The sequence below is a fragment of the Lepisma saccharinum genome, chromosome 2 (assembly GCF_977018435.1).
Source record: "Lepisma saccharinum chromosome 2, izLepSacc3.1, whole genome shotgun sequence".
Classification (NCBI taxonomy): Eukaryota; Metazoa; Arthropoda; class Insecta; order Zygentoma; family Lepismatidae; genus Lepisma; species Lepisma saccharinum.
The window spans coordinates 29,001,639-29,019,537 of NC_139230.1; the positions used below are offsets into that span (position 1 = coordinate 29,001,639).

Sequence of the window (17,899 nt, forward strand, 5' to 3'; positions counted from 1 at the left end):
TTTTGGCAGGGAAAATATGGTTTCTTTTATTTGTGTTTTATTTTCTTCTCTACATTTTAATAAAAAAAACTCCAACTTCTAAGGATAGATCAACATGGGTATTTCAAATACAAAATTCAATTTGGGAAATTTTTTCCCGAGGGAGGTATCGTAACAGGTTCCCCTGATTAGAGAAAAGTAGCAAGCCAAAAGCAATAACCTCCTTCGTCGGCCATTACTCTGAAGCATTCAAAGAATGCTAAGTCAGTATCAAATCTATCTTCCTGGTTGATTGAAAGGAAGTTGCTGATCAACGGGTATCGGAGAGCAATAACCAGGTGGTGGAAAAAAAAAGAATAAGAGAGAGTGTAATGGGCGACTTGGGGTCTTTTGCTTTGGAACGAGGAACAAGAAAGATCGGGGAGTTTGAGCGAGCCTGCATAGCGCAATTCTAATGGTCTTCTCCAAAGAACTCTTCATCATCGAATAGACAAATAGAACCTTCTCTAACCATGTTGATCTAAACTGGAAGATATAAACCCAAATACTTAGTGTTGTGCCATTTCAAGTGTGAAAAGTAACCTCTCGCCTATTACCATCAAGTTATCTGCCAAGGGCAAATGCTCACCAGTGAGGATGAATGAATGACGAAGCTACATCACCCAAGCATAATGGTTAGGATTCTGGTAAGATCCCAACCAGCAACAGTTCGTTACGGTGTGACAATTTCAAAAATTTAAAAGAAAGGTGAATTTACTTTGTAATTTTTATTTACACATTATTTTACACAACATTTTGTAAAAATCATACTAATCGTTGGTACTGCAGAACAGAAACTGTCTATTGCACTGTTTGTAGTGTATCAAATATTTGCATCCACAAAAAAGGATTTATTGTTCATTATAATTAAATACTGGAATATATATACATCCTATAGTAATATATCCTCATATCAAGTCTTTTAATTTGCATGATCATATAAATTAGCCACAGCATTCACACTTAAATAATTTCATCAAATAATTTCATCACTTTTCAATTTAAATTTTCAGATGCTGCTTATGTCACTGATGTGTCGTTATCTCTCTGCTTTAGGTGCATTGAGTGTCTTGAAAACTTTACCAGTCAATGGACAAATATTATTATGGCGAGCACAAGCAATATGTGTAACAACATTATTTGGATATCGGGCAAATGTTCCATCCTGGAATGGTTTCTTGCAAACACAGCAGTAGCTGCAAGATACGAAAAAAAATAATGTACAGATCAAAAAATGCACACAACTGCGTTATTCACAAACCCATATATAAAAATGTAAGTACAGTAAGGTTACAATCATCATTTCTTGGAAAAAAGTGTGTTCACCCAATCTGTCTATAAGATCTTATGTTTTTGAATCTTTCTGATCCACTACCGATTCTAAGACTATCCTCTTGATGTTTGTAGCATGCCTAGGATACAGGTTCTACTGCAACATCAAAGTAGTTTTGACAGGTAGTGGTGTCAATTGCTTCTACTATTTGCAGAGCTTAAAGTGGTTTCAGTCAGTAGCCGGAACACCAACTACAAATGGATAGACACTACTAAATGCATATTAAAATAATAATTGTGTTTATTATTATTATTATTATTATTATTATTGCATCCAAAGTAAATACGAGGGTTATTTTTTAAGTAAGGTCAGTTTTGCAATAAAAACGAAGCAAGTAAATGTTTTTTTCAAAAAAAACATTTATTTTCTGAATTTACATACACTTCTTTATTTTTCTACATAATTTCCTTGCTGGTTTAAACATTTATTGTAATGAACTGCAAGTTTTTGGATACCCTCCTCATAGATCTCTGTCGCCTGTGAGATAGCCAGTTACACATGGTCGTTTTCACTTCTTCATCAGTGTCTAAACGCTTGCCACCCAGGAAGGTCTTCAGATGGCGGTGCATCTTTTGAATCTTTTGGCTGGGAGGTATTCGATCATCTGCATACAGTCCAGACCTTGCACCTAGCAACTACCACCTCTTCCGCCATCTGAAGACCTTCCTGGGCGGCAAGCGTTTAGACACTGATGAAGAAGTGAAAACGACCATGTGTAACTGGCTATCTCACAGGCGGTAGTTCTATGAGGAGGGTATCCAAAAACTCGTAGTTCATTACAATAAATTTAAACCACCAAGGAAATTATGTAGAAAAATAGAGAAGTGTATGTAAATTCAGAAAATAAATGTTTTTTTTGAAAAACATTTACTTACTTTGTTTTTATTGCAAAACGGACCATAAACCCAAGATCTGTCAGGTCTGTCATTTCAGGAAAGTAGGTTCCTATTTACATCTTAAACGAATAGCAATTATATTTTTTCTTCTAAATTTTCAGAAATATGAATAACTCATAAATAAGCAAATTCTAAGTGGATATATTTTACTTCCATTCATAGATTATCAGGAAGTCAGATAAATAAAAACACATACAAACAATTACATTATTTAATCACAGCACACAATTCGCAATGGCAAACTGACAGCAATATGAAAGAATTCTCCCCCTAGAAGCTTATCTTCCTGCTCCTGGGACACCCCTCTTCTGAAGTATGCATATCATTTTCGGCATTGAGGACTACCAAACAAAAGCTTAAACATGTGATAAACCTGCCTCATGGTGCCTGCTGACTGCCCACTGACATGAGAAAAATTTAGTACAAGAACTTTCTCTTTTCATATTCATCTATTGTTTACAAGAATTAACCTTTAGGGAAGGAGCTCCATGCAAGTGTATTCCCATTGAAATGTGCATCAAGCACACATTTTTTAAACTTGCCGCGAAGTACAAAATCATAGCTCGAGAATTAATTGTTGTAGAGATATGAAATCAGTTTTGTTTTCTTTAGAGACAGGGCTTTTAGCGGAGGTAAACTAATTAGTCTTAAAGGAAGAAGAAGAAGAACAATGAAAATAAATAAAATGGCATACTCACACCCCTGGAGCACGGCAAAAGACCACTCTATGAGAATATGTAATGCAACTTTGAAAAAAAATCATTTTAAAATCTATCCCATAATATTATGGGGTAACGAAGGGAAACAAAGGACTATTTTTAAAATTTGCTTGTTAATAATAGTACACTGGTATATTGATTGATTGATTTGGTGTTTTAAGTCCACTTTATGCACAGTAAAACACTGGTATATTGTTTTGTAATTCGAGTATGTCAGACCTTCATATGTATAGTAAAGATAAAAAAAGGCAGAATTGAAATATTGTGTGTAGTTTTCAAGAAATGGCATGTTAATTGATGCCATGCACTGCTGGTCGAAATATCAACCATCCTTCCTCAAAGGAAATATAGGCATCGTTCCAAAATCGACAATCCAGATGCTAAATGTTAATGTAACAAATGATGGACTTTTGTACATTGTATTAAATAAATAAAATGTATGTCCAATGTTGCAGCAGGAACCTAGTTTCAGCACCAAATGGCTTTGCCGCAACAGAGTTCCAGTACATTCTGACTGACTCACTTTAAGCCCAGATTCTTTGGTTTTGGGTTTTTAATGAGTTCACTTCATATGCTCCAGTGCTTAATACCCTGAGTATTATTGTGGATGGAACTTTGGAGTCATTAAAATCTATTCTTTATTATTAAGGGTAGGTTTCTGCTAATCAATGACTCAACAGAAGCTGAATTAAGGAAACCAACTATTTGAGGATTGTATGAGAATTCATGGCTAAACAATGAATGAGTTTCCAAATATTATTTTTGTCATAAGTGTCCTTAACCTTTACAGTCCCAATTGGTAATGTGCTGACCGATGGCATTTTTGGCCACAGTCCTAGTTGGTCATACCTTGACCGATGGAACAGAACCTTTTTTTCGTTGCCTTGCAACCCTGTTCATTTTCTATGACCATGACTCGAAGTGTGTGGAACTTGAAACCAAGAGTCGATGTGCATCGACAGCGATGCTGGGTGCTCTTCAACTCCCTAATGACGTCAGCAGCAGCTGGTGATTCAGAGGATGAAGAACTTCTTCCAGAGACATGGCAGTGGCCAGGGACGGGCGGCAGTGTGGGGCCTACAGTCCAACCGTTTCATTTTTTTTAAATTTTTTTCTTCGGATGGCAAAAGGCATTAGGAACAAAATAAATATTGAATTATAATGTAGACATGTGGTTGCAAATAGGACATAGAATTTGTTCCTGTCCCATGTCTCAACAGGGAGGGGGGAGAGGCAATTTTTTTTTTCTTTTCAATTTTCACATTTGAAGCCACGAATAATTACAAATACTGTACATACAGATAGCAACACTTCATCTTTTATATGTCAAAGTACATTTTATTCTTAGTAAAATGTTTCTTGTTTCACTAAATTATCTGCCATAGGAAGGAAGCTATAATGATTTTTGCTAAACCTTACAAAACTCATATAAATGGCCTGGCTCAGAGGACTGCATAAGTGCCACAGGACTTTAAAGGTTAACCCATCCCTCTTCCTGCTGAAACCACAATGTGTGCCATGGTTGACAGTCGAAAGTGTTGCCACATCTTTTCCTTTGTCTCGTCTACCAGCAGCCAGCCCTCCTCAGGCTATGGTCATATCATCACCCAGCCTCATGTATATGAGGGAGGGATGAAGACACAAAGGAGAGGACTGGACTGAATCTTTCATGACTCCTTGAAAAAGAAGCTTGGCAACTCCGAACTAGCCATCCTTTGTCAGTGTGTACTACATCCCAAGATTAATTGTTGTGGTTGTCTCTCCGATTGGGGAAACTGAGGATATTTAAAAAGGTCCCAGAGAATAAGCTAGCTGGCCCATTTCTGTTCACTTCTGGATTACAGTAAATATTTTTACCAAGAACACATGACTAGAATATAATGTTCACCTGGAATTGTTTCTCTTATGGCACATCTGCAAGACTCATTACTCTCAGCACCATGTTTTCATATGATATCACACATGATGGATATACTGTATTTACTCATGTATATCGTTGTAAAGCTTGAATTCTGCAGTTTCTGAATATGGCAACAGTATTCCATTCAATATGGCAACACTTATTTGCAATGAGGTTGAAATAAGCTCATTACAAAAGAAAGGAATGTTCTGATCTTAATGGTACTTTGTATGAAAAAAAAAGATAAGGAAAAAGAAAATAATTAAAATGTATTACTGGCCAAATAATATGACATATATGGAGTGTGTAAATGCCTTAACCTTTTCAGTCCCAAGCGTCTCGATCGAGATCCCCAAAAGTAAGCCTCACGGTCCCAAGCATCTTGATCGAGATGCTGTGTCAAGGTCGTAGTTTTTACGTTATAACGTTTCTATTTTTGGCTAGAATTTCGATTTTTTTTTTTTATATATATATTGTTCCTAACACATGTATTTAACAGAAATGTGTTTTTGCATTTTTTTTTGTCTTCATAAAAATGGAGGGGAAAAGGCGGGAAAAGGGACTTCTCTTTTGCATCTCTTTTCAAGGGAAAATTTTTGCAGACAAAGGAAGACCGGCTTTGTTGTTCTAAAGCAATGCTTTTCACACCCGCCTGTGAACTGCATTCGAAGGAAGCTTGTTTATCAGTATCCGATGTCAAAATGAAAGTTTTCCGTGAGGGTGCAAACAGGGGGTGGGGGTGGGGGGAAGACTGGTTGTTGAATCTGTGTTGTGAGAATGGAATTTCGAAGCACGCTGAAGGAAACCTTTGTTTTTTTAGCACAAGTGTCCAAAAGTTGCGACAGGGGTTACCCTGCATTGTCTAAAAATAGAATTTCAAGCAGCTGCAAGAATCGGCGCACATTTTTCACTGCGTTCTAGCTTTTCATCCGTGAATGTCGTGCATAGGTGTCACTTTGTGCCTAAGTGCGAGGACATTTTTTGGGTGGTGACAATTTTTTAAAATAATTTTTGGGGTTTTCTCCCTTCCCCCTCCATATATATGCCAAATTTGCATAAATTTTGCATTTTGACATTCTTTTTCGGGGGGGGGGGACACCATTTTTTTATGAAAAGTATTTTTGAGGGGATTTTCCCCCTTTCCCCCTCCATATGTACGCCGAATGTGCATAAATTATATATCGTCTGAATCTGTGATTCATTCTGCGTACAACGGTATATCTTTCATTTCTCTAGGGCATTTAGTTTCTGAGCTATAGTCATTTCAAGGTACCACTGCATTTTGAAGTTTGAATCATTCCTTTTGGGGATACAACTCAAGTTACATTGGTCATAAGACAATGATGCAAATTTTTTTCTGTTTCTTACATGCCAGCGATAATTTCTATGTGCATTTTGAACTTTTCATATCCTTTTTTTCAGGGGGGGGGGGGGCGAAACCCCATTTTTTAAAAAAAAAAGTATTTTCAGGGGATTTTCCCCCTTTCCCCCTCCATATATATGCTGAATGTGCATAAATTATATATTGTCTGAATCTGTGATTCATTCAGCGTACAACGGTATATCGTTCATATCTCCAGAGCAAATAGTCTCTGAGCTAAAGTCATTTCAAGGTACCGCTGCATTTTGAAGCTTGAATCATTCCTTTTGGGAGTACAACTCAAGTTACATTGGTCATATGATAATAATGCAAATATTTTTGTGTTCCTTACACGTCAGCGATCATTTCCATGTGCATGTTGACATTGTCATGTACTTTTTTCTTGGGGGGAGGGTGGGGGAACCATTTTTTTTTTCAAAAATTTTGGAATTTTGAGAGTTAGCCCCCTCTCTCCCACCACATATATGCCGAATTTGCATAAATTTCATATAGTCTGAATCTCTTGTTCATTCCGCGTACAACGGTATATCACTCATCTCTCTAGGGCAATTAGTCTCCGATCTACACTCATTTAATTGAATCTCTGCATTAGTTTTTTAGAAAAAGTAAAGAGAAAATGAGCAAAACTATGTTTAAAGGCCATGTGCCACAATTTTTCACTTTGTAATGTAATGTTCGACTCTTGGTGCACAAGACCAACAGATGATTCAGTGAATAGAAATGATGTTATTCACTGTTGATCGGCATAGCAACAGCTTTACGACCTACAACTAAGAAAGCCATTTCTTGAACCTGGATTGTACTGCGTATTATATATGAGATATAATAATTGTTTGTCACTTTTCCCCATCAAAAACCAGGGTGCGCATTTTACACGCACGTGCAATATACATGCGTAAATACGGTAAGTGCCTTTGTTGTTGCAGATGTTTTTCCGAGTTCAGAAAGTACTACACTCAACATAACTGAGACCAAAGTACTTACTTGATCTCCTGTAAAGCTATTGAATGGCGCTGCAAGTCATATAGAGTAAATTGCTTCTGAAGATTTTCTCCACGAGCAAGTGAGGATTCCACTCGAGACATTCGATACTACATTAGAAAAAAGACACAATGGTTGGAAAATTAAATACCTAGTATGTACATTTATACATACATAATATTTGCTCAAACCTGTTATTAATACAGTACCAAAACAAATGTTGCATATTTTGAAAACATTATACATATAGTACATATTTCAAAATTTCACAAACTAAAAAAAAGGAAAGTTTCTGTTTGCTGTTTCTTTATTTTTATAAAGATATTCAGTAGATGATGGACATACTGATGCCAATAAACCATTTTACACAAAGTTATCAGAGTACATATTCATTGTGTGCAAAAAAAAACAACAAAAAAAACATACATATACGTTACCTGCAATTTGCTCACATTAGGAACGAACATAGATGTACAGTCGTGGAAAGAAATATTTCCCCCATAAGATTATTGGTATTAAGACTGTATGGGGGAAGTATCTTTTTCCATGACTGTATATTCTCCATTTCAAAAGGGTTAAAAGTAGGGATGTGCCGAAGACGATTACAGATGTATGAAAATCGGCCGAAATTGACACATCGGTATCGGTATCGGAATCGGCAAAAGTCCGATATTTAAACCGGTACAGATTATACTAGAGTTTTACCTTCTACTAAGATTTATATTCTAGTTTTGTAAGATTTATTGAAAATTTGGTTATGATTCGTCATTATTGTAGAGTTTTTGTTATAAAATTATTGCAAACTCATTCAGAGGATCAACCTAACTATAAATCGGAAATAAAACAGTACATTGCTGAACCAAGATCTGCTGTTGTATTGGAAATGCAAAAGTGAGTATTCAAACCTGAAGCAAGTCCTGAGAAAATACTTGAGCATACCTGCTGCATCAGTATTCAGTGATCGAGTGTTCAGTGTTGCTGAACAGATTTGAGATAAGAGAAGTAGGTTACTTCCTCAAGTGCTTCCAAATCTCGTGTTTCTGAAGTTGAATCTGGCAGAACAGGAATTCATTTTGTATTTCAAAGAACTGCCTGAGTACTAATGTTTAATCTCTTGAGAATCCATGCTCTTCTTAAAGGTTCACATAACATTTTGTAGATGCAAATGTACATTCGCATCTCTTGAGAATATATATGTATATACATATGATATGCAATAAAAATGTACATAGCAAATTTATTTTTGTCATGCTGAAAATAACATCCCATTTCTGTTTAATAATCTTATGTATCAGAATCGGTTAAATATCGGCATCGGTATCGGTTCCAAAAATTATCGGTGAGTACATCGGCATCGGTAAATTTTCAGCTTCGTCACATCCCTAGTTAAAAGCAATTCATTATAAAGTAGTGTAGGTTAACTTAACTCTTTTCCCATTCATATCACAACTGAATATACAAACCAGGTTAGCAATTTGGCCATGACATCTGGTCTTATTTCATGTTTTAGGAAATGAGCAACATAGTAGCAAATTTACATATGGGAATAAAGTACTTGCTTATAAATGGAACTTTTTTTTTAGATTCTTTAATTTTTGTGGCCATCCATTTGGGAACTTGTGTTATTTCTTGTTTTGCAGAATAATGCTTGGTGTGCTGTTGTTGCCTGTTCATTTGTGCCATCTGCTGTTCTTTTGTCCTGAGCCAGAACTTCAGTGCTACAGAAGGTTGTTTCACGTTGATGGTAACGATTTCGATCACCAAGGAGCAGCACGTAGGCATAGCAGAGAGCAGCCAGAGCCAGTAGGACAAAAGTACTGTGTGTTGACTTGCAAAATCGATGGTTGGTGTGTGAGTGAGTGTTTATATGGCACCAAAAATTCCAGTATTTAGGGAGGGGTACATCTGTGCCCTTTCCGACGTTGGTTATAGTTATAGCCAGATAATTAAACAGTGCCACATGAAAGCATTCCATGCGTCAAAGAAGAGCATCAATGCAGTGTTGAATCGCCATAAAGCTTGCACCGTACCTGTTGCTGGAACCAGTCAAAGTGGGCCTCGGACTTATCATAAGCCCAAGCGTTCCTCTGATGTTGTGCGGAAGGTGAGATCCTTGGTGCGATGTGAAAACCCTGCAATGCAAAGAGTGATTGCACAGGCAGTGCAATGTTTTCCTGCAACTGTAAATCGCATCATAGCCCAAGATTTACAACTTGTGCGGAAGCACAAGGCTCAAGTTCATAAGTTGCGTGCCTCACATGTCCAGGAGAGGAAGACCAACAGTCGGAAGCACTACGAACGAAATCTGGCAGGGGACCGCTGGAAGTATGTGGTGTCCCTGGATGAAGCATGGGTGTATCTGTCGGGATGTGGTAAAAAAAAGGGCCATCTACTATCGTCCACGTGATGCAAGAGGTCGATCTGAGTGGGTACGTGAATGTGCTGAAAGTTTTCCACGCTGGTTCATGGTCATTGGTGGTTACTGCCATAACGGCAAACTTCCACCGCGCAGAGTGGTAAAAAAGGCTAAAATAAATGCAGCCTATTACCAGACGAATATTTTGGAGCTACTTTACAGACATGAAATTACTTCTCTCTATGGCAGCGACACATCTCATGTTGTCATCCACCAGGACAAGGCTTCCAGTCATACGCAGGTTCACGCAGGCATACATGGATCAGATGGCACGTGAAACGGGCATTCATGCAATCCCCTTTACAGACATCCCTGTGAAATCCCCCGATGCCTCTTCCATGGATTTTTGTGGGTTTCCGTTGTTGAAACGAGACTTGGGAAGCAGACGGCCCCGCACAATTGAGGGTCTTTGGAAAGCTTGTCAGGAGGAATATGATCGTTTGGACCAATGTGTTCTTCAACGCAGTCTCCTCCAATGGAAACTCCGCTGCAGGGCCATTGCTGCAAGACAGGGGTATCACTTGGAGCACCACCGCTTGTGGCGTCATGATTTTTCTTAAGGTCAGGTGGGTTCTAACTTTGTTACCATGGACATGAAACGACCTTCTGTAAATCAGCAAACACCAGCCAGCCACCTCATGGCAAGAGGTCACCAGGAGAGTTAGTGGTGAGAGTCATCGGAAGCAAATAACCTTAGTGTGTGTGCACCGTAGAGTAGGTCCACATGGAGGTTTAGCCATGCCCACCAGACACCGATCGCAGGCCAGCACTATGGAACAACAACAGGTACAGTGATAAAAATTTAGTTCTACTATCAGTATTTAATTACCTTCTTATCCGGCTCAGGTGTGACATTCCCCCTAAATCCTAAAATATTGGTTAGGGTTAAGAACATTAATTATTCTGCCTCCTCACATTTAAAACCCTCGCGGCCAAGATGTAAAGCTGGCAAATGACTTAACATAACACTTGGGTACAAGCTGTTGGCAGTGGAGGGGCCCAGATGTAGTGTGTCATGTTTAATTAATGTGGGAAGTGTATAATGGCATGCATTTCTCTGATCCTGTGGTGCATACTTTTCAGTGGTTATTGTATTTTATATGCTTGAAAAGTTCAGTGGTAGAATGGATTGTTTTAGCATGTCAGGTGTTGCTGAATTCTTTTGTTTACGGATCTCCTGATGGAATCTGCCTTGCACCCACATTGCATCATTTTCGGGATATTTAGACCCACCAAAAGTGTAGCGCAGCATGTTGTGGGTCCTGCGAGATACCCTGACTCTGGATGGGTATCAGCTGGTATCTGTAAATTAACTTCAAACAAATACCTTTTACACCCATACTACTGTTATAAACCAACACATGACTCTGCCCTGGTTACATCACATACATGGGCGTCCGGAAGGGGGGGCCATGCCCCCCCCACCCTGGAAAATGAATGTGTACCTAAAAATTATATAATTCACACATAATTTCATTTCAATCACAGTAATTTATGTTAATTATTATAAATTTGTTGAAGAAACACGATAATTTCAGACTGAAACAGTGTTTTTTGAGGGGGCATGACTATTTTGGAGGAAAATATGTGTCCTTTGCCCAACCCCTGGGAAAAAATTATATTGCTTGCCCCTCCCTGGAAAAAATCCTGCAGACGTCCATGATCACATACCCATGTGATCACATTGCTCCTCCCTGCGAGATGTTTGCTGAGCAAAAGAAAACATAGAAGAGGCATTCTCATAGCAGAACTTGCACATAGAACTTACAAACAGTGAGATACAAAAATAAAAAGTCATGGAAAATAAACATCTTAATGCGATTACCTTATGTAGTGAGGAACGTAGAGCTCCACGGAGGAATGATCCAAGGACACTAAGAGACCAACTTTGGGGAAGGACTTCAAGCACTTTCACAGCATCAAAATCTGCAGCTCTTGTATTTAGGAGTTCCAAGGCTGGTACAACTAACTGCTCTCTCCTTTCAGGTCTGAATAACAGCAATGATAATAACAATAACAATTTTAATTCTATAGTCTTAGCTTCTGGCAAATTAAAGAACACTAATAAATTATGAAATATTTTCTGTAATTCAGTTCTTAAAATTACTGTTTCATGTAATACAAATTAAACGTTTGTATTAAAACTTCAAATTGCATGCAAGCTGAGTATGGCTGGATAGTTTCATATAACCAAAAAAAACATGACTTCACTACAAAAAAATGAACTTAAGTCTCGTTGATTACAATGCAAATGTTTTTCACAGTACAACAATTTTTATTATGGTCCATACAAAACTACACACAATCAAATTGCAACAAACACTTTCTCAAAATAAACTTGTCTCATTAGGCAGTGTGAGGAGATTCAACTTTCAAAACTTCCACTTGGAGCACTGCACTTTTGTTTCACTAGAGGAACATTGTGTGATTCAATAAATATTGTTGTCCTAGGCACATAAACAATCAATAAAAACTTGGGATATGTTACATAAGTCCCAGGATATAATTTGAGACCCTATCATATACATCATTTTGTTGTATTTTTCTAGGATACACACTCATTGGCAAAAATAATGAAGCACTTAGGAGTGGTGGAAATGAAATGAAATGAACCTGTTGGCAGGTTATGTGACTGTATTGCAGTGATTACAAATTCAAATCAAACGGACAACAGTGTGTGCACTACGGACATACTGCTGGCCGCATGTCAGTAGGATGTGGTACCCCCTCGGGTCTTGATACATGCACTGATTCGATTTGGAATGGAGTTGTAGAGCCTTTGTATCCTCTCCCGAGGCAAGTTGGCCCACAGCCATTGTAACTGACCCTCGATATCCTGCAAATCGGCACTGGGTCGGACTTCACGTCCAAGCTGATCCCTTACATGTTCTATCGGGGATAGATCAGGGGATCTTGCTGGCTACAGAAGTACCTCAACATGATGCAGGCAGTCCATAGACACATGTACTGTGTGTGGACGAGCGTTGTCATGTTGAAAGACTGTACCAGGATGCTGTCTCAAGAGGGGTAACACGTGAGGATGCAGGATGTCCATGACATAGCGCTGAGCCATCAAAATCTCCAGAACCATTACCACAGGTGATCTGAAGTCCAATGACTTCAGGGCAGGGGTAATGCCACAACATTGGCAGGGTGTGTCCACTCAGTGCTGCCATACTCGCACACGGGTGGTCATCCATGATAATGCAGAATGGAGATTTATCGCTGATTATGATGCAATGCCACTTGTCATTGTCATCAGCAGTCCATGTCTCCCGGTTACGGCAACACTCCAAACACAGCCGTTTGTGTTCAGCTGTTAACGGCAGCCTCCACATGGGACGGTGAACTTGTAGTCCGGCTGCTGCAAGTTTACAACCAATGGTGCGGGATGACACAGGGTGTTGTAGAGTCCAGTACATGTGTCCAGATAGCAGATGCAGATGTGATGGGGTTGCAAAATACTTGGTGACCAATACTGCGATCCTCTCTTGGCATGGCCAGTCTTGGTTGACCGGAACCTTCCCTATGTCTGTAGGTGCCCTCACGTATCCGTTGGTGCCAACATCTGGCCACTGTGACATCTGAATGCCCAAGATGCCTGGCAATTGCACGATTCAACCGATTGGCCTCATGTAGACTCCCAGTACGACCCCTTTCAAACTCTGTCAAGTGCTGGTAACACTGTCTGCTGCATCTACGAGGCATTCTCTGTGTTGTTCTCCTTCTCTCACGCTGTTGACTGTCTGATGCTCCAACACAAGCCTTATGAATGCTATCAGGCCTCATAACACTATCACACGGTGGCACAACTAATGCACTTTAATAGACTTTACAAATCATTGCAACTCTAATCATTTAGATACATATCAAAGGTACACACATGTACGAAATGATGTTCAAATTGGACCTTTCCATCTGGGTGCTTAACTTTTTTGTCAATGAGTGTATGTGATATATGTGGATATATTACTTGAAGTCAATTATTCATTTGCATTAGTTACACTACATTAATTACATTAGTATTTGATATTCTCCCAGAAAGCCAGATAATGGCAATGGGACTCAATACACTATTGCTTAGCAGGCCTTGACCCTCAAAGAGCTGTTGCACAATGAAGCTGAGTATTGATAGGTCCCATCATCATAATCCTTCGCAATTTCCTGCCTCTGGCAGGGTCAGCATAGAAGTCAAGCCTCACCATTTCTTCCTGGTCTTCCACCACTCCTCACTTTCCATGGTGTTCCAATCTTGTCCTCTTCTCCTAACACTATTCACGATCTGGTCTTTCCACCGACATCTTGGTCTTATTCCTACTCCTTGTGCTTTGTAAGTTCATACTGGTAGTCTTTCTGCATCCATCCTCTTCATGTGACCAAATCATATCATCTGTGCCTGATCTATCCTGTCCTGAAGCTTCACCAGCCCCACTGTCTGTCAGATCTCATCATTCCTTATTCTATCCCTTCTAGTCTTCCCCAATATACTCCTTAAAATTTTTATCTCCACTGCCTGCATCTTTCTTTTGTCTCTCTCAGTCATTGTCCAAGTCTCTGCTCCATACATAATTACTGGCACATAGTATGTGTTATATATTACCTTCTTGCATTTCATAGGTACATCCCTGTTCCATATTAATCTTTGAATACTTTGATATAGTCCACCACCCATTTGTCCTCTTCTGTTTACCTTCTCATCTATCCTTTCACTTTTTTCAATTATGCTTCTAAGATATTTGAAGCTCTCCACTACCCTCAACTCTTCCATGTCCATCTATATTATTGGTTCATTTCTGGCTCTGTTCTTGTTGTTATTAGTATCTCACTCTTTTCTGCACTGAATTTCATTCCTGCTCTTCTAATTTCCTCATTCCAACTCTAAAGCTGTTGTACTACTTCTTCCCTGATTCCCCATATTACTAAGTCATCAGCAAATAACAGGCAGGACCTTCTTCTCCTATTTTCTTCCCCACCTCTTTGTTAATTGCATCCATTGTAATTATGAAGAGTAGTGGGGAAAGAGCACTTCCCTGCTTTAGTCCATTACTTATACTGAACCACTCTGTTCTTCCCACTGATGTCTTCACACAGCTCTGGTTGGCCTGGTAGGTCCCCTCTACCAAATTATATGTATATTTTTATCTATGAAATACCCAACCTCTGTATTGGGCACTACATAATACAGTGCAATCGCTTCTATTTCAAGAGTTGGAAGGTACACACCTCTACTTGTGCTATGTTGCTGATTTTAATGGATACTTGAACAACAGTAAATTTTCATAGTGGAAATATATCATTGTACATAAGCCACTCACATAATCATGTCCAATAAGTGAAAAGAGAAATAAATATGAGAGGAAAAAAAGGAACATATTTGAATATAAAAACAACCTCTGGCATTCCTAAACACAAAGGTTAATTCATTATTAGTTTTGGAATTTTAAACACTGTTAATTTTAAACAATTATCAATGGTTCAGAGGCTGATTCTGCCTCCATCTTCAGGGTAGTGTGTAATCTACTGAATCACATGGCAATCCATGGACACATGATGTGTTTGAGGATGGTGTCGATATAGAGAATAAATTGTTGCCTTGTAGGATTATTCTCGGTGGCCAAGGCTCCACCTCGACTGTCAATCACAAGGGCCTATTGTACATGAAGTTGCCAGGGAGAGTTATGAGTGGCCCAGGCTCCACTTCGTCTGAGACTGTTTATCTATGTAGGCAGCCAGGGAGGATTAATTTGTGGTGGCCAAGGTTCCACCTTGTCAAAGGATTGATACTGTTCTGAATTAAAATCAAAATACTCCTTCAGTGCCGCTTACGTGCAACTGTCAGACCCTGAATGGTTGTGGACATACAGTTCCCCCAGTGTGTGTGCTACACTGATCCTCGTTTGTATGCTGACTGGCCAAAGCAAGGTTGCAGATGTACCTGTAAAGGACGTAAAGGTGGGTTGGTGTGCAATGTATATGAATAATCTATAGAGACTGTGCGCATGGTATGGTATGTTGGATCTCATAAGAGACTGGGACGGAGTGTTACAACGTGTCCAAAGGTTCCACAAATAAGCAAGACTTTGCTGACGGGTAGTTTAGTGGCGTAGCTATTTCGATTACCACTCTCTGGGTAAGCTTCCAATTTGTTGCTATTTTTTGATGCCCGACTACTATGTTACAACTTTCACAAAAAGTTATTCTGATATCTACAAATTTCTTGTGTACATAATTCTGTAATTTTATTTAAAGTGATTTCAATAAGTGAATTTTTAAAATAGAATTCCCCAATTTAAATCAAACCACCTTGCTTAACAGAAAGGTGGCTTCTGGGCAGCAAATGACACTTTTACATTAGATCTTGCCGTTTCTCGTTCACGAGTGAGATTACTGAGTCTGCTAAATTTGTGCTGAACCATACCATTCAACACTACCTTTCAGAAGTTTTCTCTAAGTTTCAATTTTGAGAAAGATAGCTCTTTTTTCGTGGTTGTTACTTGAAGAGTAGGAAACAAACAGAATGCGGTACAGGATACAGAGAACACTGGAAGCTAGTGTAGAGCTATCAAGGAGAAGAAACTTTGCCAAAGCACTTCATTTCTGATTTAAGCACATTCCTGAAACGTAGAACTTGATCAGGAAATTCGGAAGATAAATCATCTTCGTGCCCATTACAGAGGGCAATAGCTGCATCTGAAGTTGTAGGAAGGAAGAACTGTTAATATTACCCATACCCTTCTTCAGTTCAAAACACTGGAAGCATTTAAATGCCCCATACTTTGCTCCATGGCAGTTTTTTTAGAGCTCCCACCTGCCTCTGATTTGACGTATTCATTCAAATTATAATGTTAAACTAGAATATAAAGCCAGATAAAAAAAGGTTTTAATTTTGTTGCCCACAAAAATTAGCCTTTTCTATCTTTCTCACTTCCATTTATTATGTTTTTCATATCAACCTCTTGGGACACGAGACCCCTACATGCGTGAGGCACAGGGTGGTCGCCCACTTCACCCACCCCTTGCTACACCAATGGTTATACAACCTCAAGACACTTGCACCTAGCAGAAATTCAAATATTTCCATGCGTAGTGAATATAATGGCCATTGGCAACACTGACAGTAGTACTTGCGTCTACCTACAAGAACTAAATTGAGTCTCACGGGTCTTCTTAAGACCCGAGTAATGGAAAAACCTGACAGGCATTGATGCCTGTGCACAACTGTGACGTGAAGCTTGCTTGCGCGATGTCGATCACCTGGGCTTTATGTGCATGTTGCATATTATTATAGGTGCGCCTCCTCGCAGACGGGTTTTTTCAGGGTCTTGTGCAGGTCTCTGGAAGGGGGTCTGTTGTTTCTTCTGTCCATATTATGGGGTTTATTATTTTGTGTGCAAGGTCCTGTTCGGTTTTACATATGTTTTTGGCTCGGTGCACGAGTGTTTTTACTATGCCGGTTTTTATGGAATTGGGGTGGTTGGAGAGGAAGTTTAGATATTGTCCTGTATGGGTAGGTTTTCTGTACACTTTTGTGGAAAGAGTGTGGTTTTGCCTTGTAACTAGTACATCTAGGAAGGGTATAGTTCTGTTTTTTCCACTTCCATGGTGAATTGGATTGTGGGTCTTAGGCTGTTTAGGTGTTGCAGGAAGATGGGCAATGTGTGTTCCCCATGTGGCCAGACTAGAAAAGTGTCGTCCACGTACCTGAACCAGGTGGACGGTTTGAGGTGGTGTGTTGTTAAAGCTATTTCTTTGAAATGTTCCATATAGGTATTGCTGACTATTGGAGATAGAGGCCATGCCTTCTTTCTGTTGGTAGAATATGTCATCTATTTGGAAGTATGTGGTGGTCAGGCAGAGGTTGAGCATTTCCATTATTTGTTCGGGTTTTAGATTTCCTAGTGTGGTGTCATGTTCTAGGAGTTTCCCCTGTATGATTTGCAATGTTTCATTTATTGGTACGTTGGTGAACAGGCTAACTATGTCAAAGCTGGCCAGAATTTCTTGTCCACTGAGTTGTATCCTTTGGATACGTTGAATGAAATGTTCTGTGTTTTTATGTGTGTTCTGTTTCCTGCGAGGGGAGTGAGTGCTGGTAGTAGAAATTTTGTCAGGTTGTAGCATGGTGAGTGACTAGTGCTAATGATAAGACGAAGTGGTATGTTTTGTGAATTTTTGGTAGTCCACACATGTAAGGAGGTTTGCTGTAATATGGATTGATTTTCTTTCTTATGTTTTCAGGTATGTCTTTCTTCATT

General features: G+C 39.1%; 1 protein-coding gene across 1 annotated transcript in view; it reads right to left on the reverse strand.

Annotated features, from left to right (window-relative positions):
- Positions 1–741: 741 nt before the first annotated feature.
- LOC145983975 (transforming growth factor-beta receptor-associated protein 1-like) overlaps positions 742–17,899 on the reverse strand; it is a 50,637-nt gene continuing 33,479 nt past the window's right edge. Inside the window, exons 14-16 of the mRNA XM_083117206.1 lie at positions 11,470–11,632; positions 7,232–7,338; positions 742–1,214 (exon numbers count right to left, since the gene is read on the reverse strand). Coding sequence (XP_082973332.1) covers positions 1,058–1,214; positions 7,232–7,338; positions 11,470–11,632 — 427 coding nt within the window. The 3' untranslated portion in view covers positions 742–1,057. The remainder of the gene's footprint in view (positions 1,215–7,231; positions 7,339–11,469; positions 11,633–17,899) is intronic.